The following is a 5,105-nucleotide window of genomic DNA, read 5'->3' on the forward strand; positions in this document are numbered from 1 at the left end:
GTGATCTGATCGTAAAAGGCCACCAGGTTGGTCTGACAGGACCTGCCACTGATGAACCCATGCTGGTTGCCCCTAAGCAACCTCTAATCACGCCACATGTAATCTAGAAAAATGAAAAGAATGACTGCATGGCTGTAGCCTTATTTTAATGCTGTTCATTGGTAAATTATTCATCTTCTCTTTGTATTCTGCAGCTACTCAATGAAGAAGTTTTGAGTCACAGCAGCCTACTAGAGACTATTGAAGCAAAAGGCTTAAGCATGACTGAACATTATGTAACTCAACTTGAACTCCAAGACCTTCGGGAACGATACAAGTTCCTCAAACACAAGACAATGGTACACTTTGTCTTGACAACATTATAATGTTTTTCTTTGAGCAAGGGGTAAAAGCAGAAAGGGTCTTTTTATTATTTCTATTATAATTTAATAGTGAATAACAGCATGTTATCAATTTGTCACCATATCCTTTTAGTACTAGTGGAGATTTGGAACTTTGTAGAAAAGAAACTGGGATTCTGAATAAGGAAAAAGCAGTGGGTGAAATCTCGGTTACATAAAATTCAGTGGTAAAACTACAATTTACTTCAGTTTGACTAGAATTTCATCCATCATGACTAAAAGGAACATCACTGAAAATACAGAATTTTTGTTTGTAAATGAATATATCCCATGCAGTTGATGCAAATACTAAACACTTATTAACTTATAGAAATCCCTGTTTTACAAATGCTTATCACTAAAAATCGAAGTTAGTAGCAAGTGAAATCCAAACACTAGCCTGGAAGGGATTTGTGGGAATTTTATAATACGGACCAGTGTTTCCCAAAAGGCTGGTACTCGGAGCATCCTTTTTTCTGGATTAAAATTGGCAGCACACTTTTCTGAATTGCAAAGAATCCTAGTTGAAAATTACTGAGATGTAATTTAAATCAGAAAGAAATGGGCTCTAAATTCAGAAAAGATATAGAGGGGACCTTAAGGCAAAAAATGTTGAGAATCACCGACCTACCTGGTGCCTCTTAAGTGTGGTGGAGGGAGAGCTCACCTTTCTGTGTCCTGCTCTTTCCACTGTCTGCCCTCTCCTGATCTCTAGCTTTAAAGGGGCAAGGGTAGCCCCTACTGCTAAGGCTGCTCCTGCGTGGTCTCACATACCAGCAACCACCCCTGTAGCTTCTTCTGTTGGCCCCAGGAGTATGGGAGAAGTGAAGGGAACAAGCCAGGCTGGGACGTTTGTCCACCCACCCAGTCACAGCAGAATGTGCTGCTGGGAGCAAGGTGAAGGGGGTTGGCACAGAAGCTACCTTGGGGTAGGACATAAAGCAACAGCAACAATCCTAAAAGGAGTAGCTACAGGTATCGCTGAAGTACCTAGGGCAGGTTCAGGATGCCAGATGGTGGAGGAGAGTATTTACCCCTAGGAGGATCTGTAACAGGATGTCTTGGCACACCCTTAGGAATCAGTAGCACAGACAGATGAAGGCTGAAATCATAATTTTTTTCTAAAGAATTACTTTTGATTGTTACATATAGCTATAGAAATTTTGATCACACCATCTCATTTGGCACAGCAAGAGCTGGTGCTGCCTCATGCATTGCACAGCTGCTTTAAGTACAAAGTTGCCCTGCTATACCTTTTATACTCTGATTATAAGGTGCAATGAGTATTGTTTTGCAATTGACAGCCAATTCCTGGAAAGAGAATAAGTTGAATTCCAAGTTGTCACTGACAAATCATTCTAATGAAGTTAATGGAGATCTACTATTATAAAAAAGTAAATGAAATAAAATCAGACCCACTGTTATTATACATCTAAGTTTTAAATAAAAATAAACCCAGACCTAAAGTCCAGATCCAAATAGCCCCAAACTTACCTAAAGTTCATATATGAATCTCTGTTTTCATGGATATCCTTTATTTTATTTATTCTTGACCAAATCAAACTCATGAACCCAGACTGTTCTTCTTCAAGAAAGTTAATCTTCTTCTCTACACTTCTGCAGTTTGGGTTCCTTTTAGGAATTAAAATTTCTTAACTTAATGTAACACTAATCAAATATTTTTAACAAACAGGAGGCAGTAACCAAAGCCAAGGGATTGCTTCATTTACATCATCAGTACCAAAAAGATCTGAAGGCCTTTGAAGTTTGGCTAGAAAAGGAACAGGAAAAGCTTGAATGTTTATCTCATCTTGAAGGTGATGCTCAGACACATGAGGCAACACTCCGGGATCTACAGGTAGAGAATGAGAGAGCTGCAAACTCAAAAAAAATTCCACTTAATGATAATAGATATTCACATAATATAAATGTATACAATCACTTTTCCTGTTTGTAAACACACCGAGAAAATGCAAAAAATGTATAGGGCTTGATATTTCCTGTTTCAGGCCCAAATAATGACTTGCAGATATTCAGTTGCTTGATTTGGGGATTGAATTTCAATTTTTTTTGCCATAAATCGTATTAGCACCAAATGGGAGACTAGTCTTAAAAATCAGGGGTGAAATCCTGTTTCCACTGAAATCAACAGAAAGGGGACAGTGTTTTGACAGTATTGCTATATAATATAATTATAGCCATTTCTGAAAAAGCAGATTCATGGCACTCTAGGAAAATGTCAAAGCATCCTGTCTATTTTGAATTTGAGGGTTGAAATGCTGTTTCCATTGAAGTGAAAAAGAGTTTGCCATTGACTTCAAGAGGCCAGGATTTTATCTGTACTGCTATTTTTCTTTTATCTGTAGTGCTATACCATATGAACACAGCAGCTGCTTAACCTGACTCCAGTCTATTTTGTTGGCAAAAAATAATGGGCTATTTTTTAAAAGTATTTGGTTATCTAAATATGTAGAAAAGTGCTTACTGGAATTTTCAAATGTACCTAAGTACCTAATTTCCATTAAAATGAATGGAAGTTATCAGTGAAAATCCCACATACACCTCTCAGTGGGTGCATCTACATGAGATGTATACTGCAGAGCTGACTAATTAAGCTCCACAGGAAAACATCACCATATACATGCAATGCTATTAGGATGGAATGAATTAACTTCACTGTAGGATAGTACTGCCAGACACAAGTACTATCCTACAGCAGAGTTAACTACTCCGCTGCAGTGCGTGTGTAGATGCTGACAAGGCTGCTTGGGCCATGAAGGTGCTTCAGTGTGAGGGTTGCCAGCCAGCTAGCCCTGCACTGAAGCACCCTCATGCCCCAGCCAGCCCACTTCACAGCAAACAGGGTGCAAACATGGAATGCAGGAACAATATACTCCCATGCAAACTGTGCCAGAGTTTATTCAGTGGTGTTAATAGCACATGCAGACACACCCTGTTAGTATCTAAATACCTTTACAATTCTACTTTGGCACCAGTTTTCACCTGAGCTGTGGTCATATTCATATTTAATTGTCTTCAGATGGCTGATAAGAAGTGGAAGTCTTGGGTTTCATTTTAAGAAAGTAGAATCAGGACTTAATATATGCTACAGGACTGAGTACACTGAGATAGATCTGCTTTCCTGTTAATGCTGGATATTGATTTGGATACTGAGAATGCAAAACATGGTTCCTCTTTCTTCTTGATTCTCACAAGTGCTAACTGGAGTTTTAAGTTTTCCATCACTTGGCCTGCATGCAATTCCTGTTATGATTTGCAACTGACTTTGTACATTTTATGTCTGTTCTTGACCTAATGGTAACACAAAATACCTGTACATTATTAATAAAATACAAGCTATATATGATGTCAGGGGAGCAATTTAGAATACAAGCTGAGGGTTCTAACCCCCAAAATATGTATACTGTTTTAATCTAGGTTTTGTTAAAGGAATAAATGTCACTTATGTGATCAGGGTGGTCAAACACACACACACACACACATATATCTTGCTGAAACATTACAACTTCAAAAATCCTTGTGTAGCAGGAAAGTATTGAAAAACTTCTGATGAGGATTTTTCTCTTGGGAATGTTTGAACAGGTGATTCTCCCTTATTGTTTCTTTATTAGAAATAACATTTTAATTTTGTTCTGGGATTAGATTTAGCAACCTAATGGTGTGTCCTGTGTCATAGAATCATAGAGCAGTAGGGTTGGAAGGGATCTCCAAAGGTCACCTAGTCCAACTCCCTGCCTGAAGCAGGATCATCCTTATCCAAACCATTGTGTACAAATCCATAATCTAATCTCTTTGTGTAACTACAGTCAACCCTGACACAACACAAGACATGACATGGGGGGTCCAGGAAGGTCCTCAAGGAAGCAGTCCTACAGGTGCAGAAGGAGACAATCCCCTTGCACATAAAAGGGGGCAAAGAAACCCTCTTGCCTGAAGAGGAAAGTCCAGGAAAGCCTAAGAACAAAGAAAGGGGTATACGGGCTGTGGAAATGGGGTAGCTATCAAGGAGAAGTATACCTCCCTGACTCGCACTTGCAGGGAATCAGGTAGGAAGGCCAAATCAGGATTAGAACTTAGGCTGGCAACAAAAATTAAAGACAACAAAAAGTCCTTCTTCAGGTATATAGGGAGCAAAAGTCAGGTGTAGGGTAGCAGAGGACCCCTACAGAACAAACTAGGGCAATTGGTGACAGAGAGGGGGACAAAGCTGAGCTCTTCAATGAGTTTTTTGCATTTGTATTCCTAGACACAGACAAAAACAAATCTCCCAATTGGATCATAGACAGACACAGGAGGGACACCAGCCCACCAACTGTTAGTGCAGATTTAGTGAAGGGACACTTTGAGGGGCTGGATGTGTTCAAATCAGCAGGCCCAGATGAACTTCATCCAAGGGTGCTGAAGGAATTGGCCAGTGTCATAGCAGAGCTGCTGGCATAGCTGTTCAAGCACTCATGGTGCTCCAGTCAGGTCCCAGAGGACTAGAAAGGGGCCAGTGTGGTTCCTATTTTCAAGAAGGGGAGCAGGGAAGAACCAGGAAACTATAGGCCAGTTAGTTTCACCTCTATCTTTGGGAAAACTCTGGAAAAAATTATTAAGGAACACATTTGTGGGAGCCCAGCAGGGGAAATAATGCTGAAAGGAAATCAGCACGGATTCACTGCAGGTAGATCCTGCCTGACTAACCTTGTTTCTTTTTATGAC

General features: G+C 39.9%; 1 protein-coding gene across 1 annotated transcript in view; it reads left to right on the forward strand.

Annotated features, from left to right (window-relative positions):
* Window positions 1-5,105, forward strand: part of SYNE1 (spectrin repeat containing nuclear envelope protein 1) — a 514,523-nt gene that overhangs the window by 293,234 nt on the left and 216,184 nt on the right. The window contains exons 63-64 of the mRNA XM_019550064.1: window positions 195-338; window positions 2,074-2,238. Coding sequence (XP_019405609.1) covers window positions 195-338; window positions 2,074-2,238 — 309 coding nt within the window. The remainder of the gene's footprint in view (window positions 1-194; window positions 339-2,073; window positions 2,239-5,105) is intronic.

The sequence above is a fragment of the Crocodylus porosus genome, unplaced genomic scaffold (genome assembly GCF_001723895.1).
Source record: "Crocodylus porosus isolate Cpor-Errol unplaced genomic scaffold, CroPor_comp1, whole genome shotgun sequence".
NCBI classification, from domain to species: Eukaryota; Metazoa; Chordata; order Crocodylia; family Crocodylidae; genus Crocodylus; species Crocodylus porosus.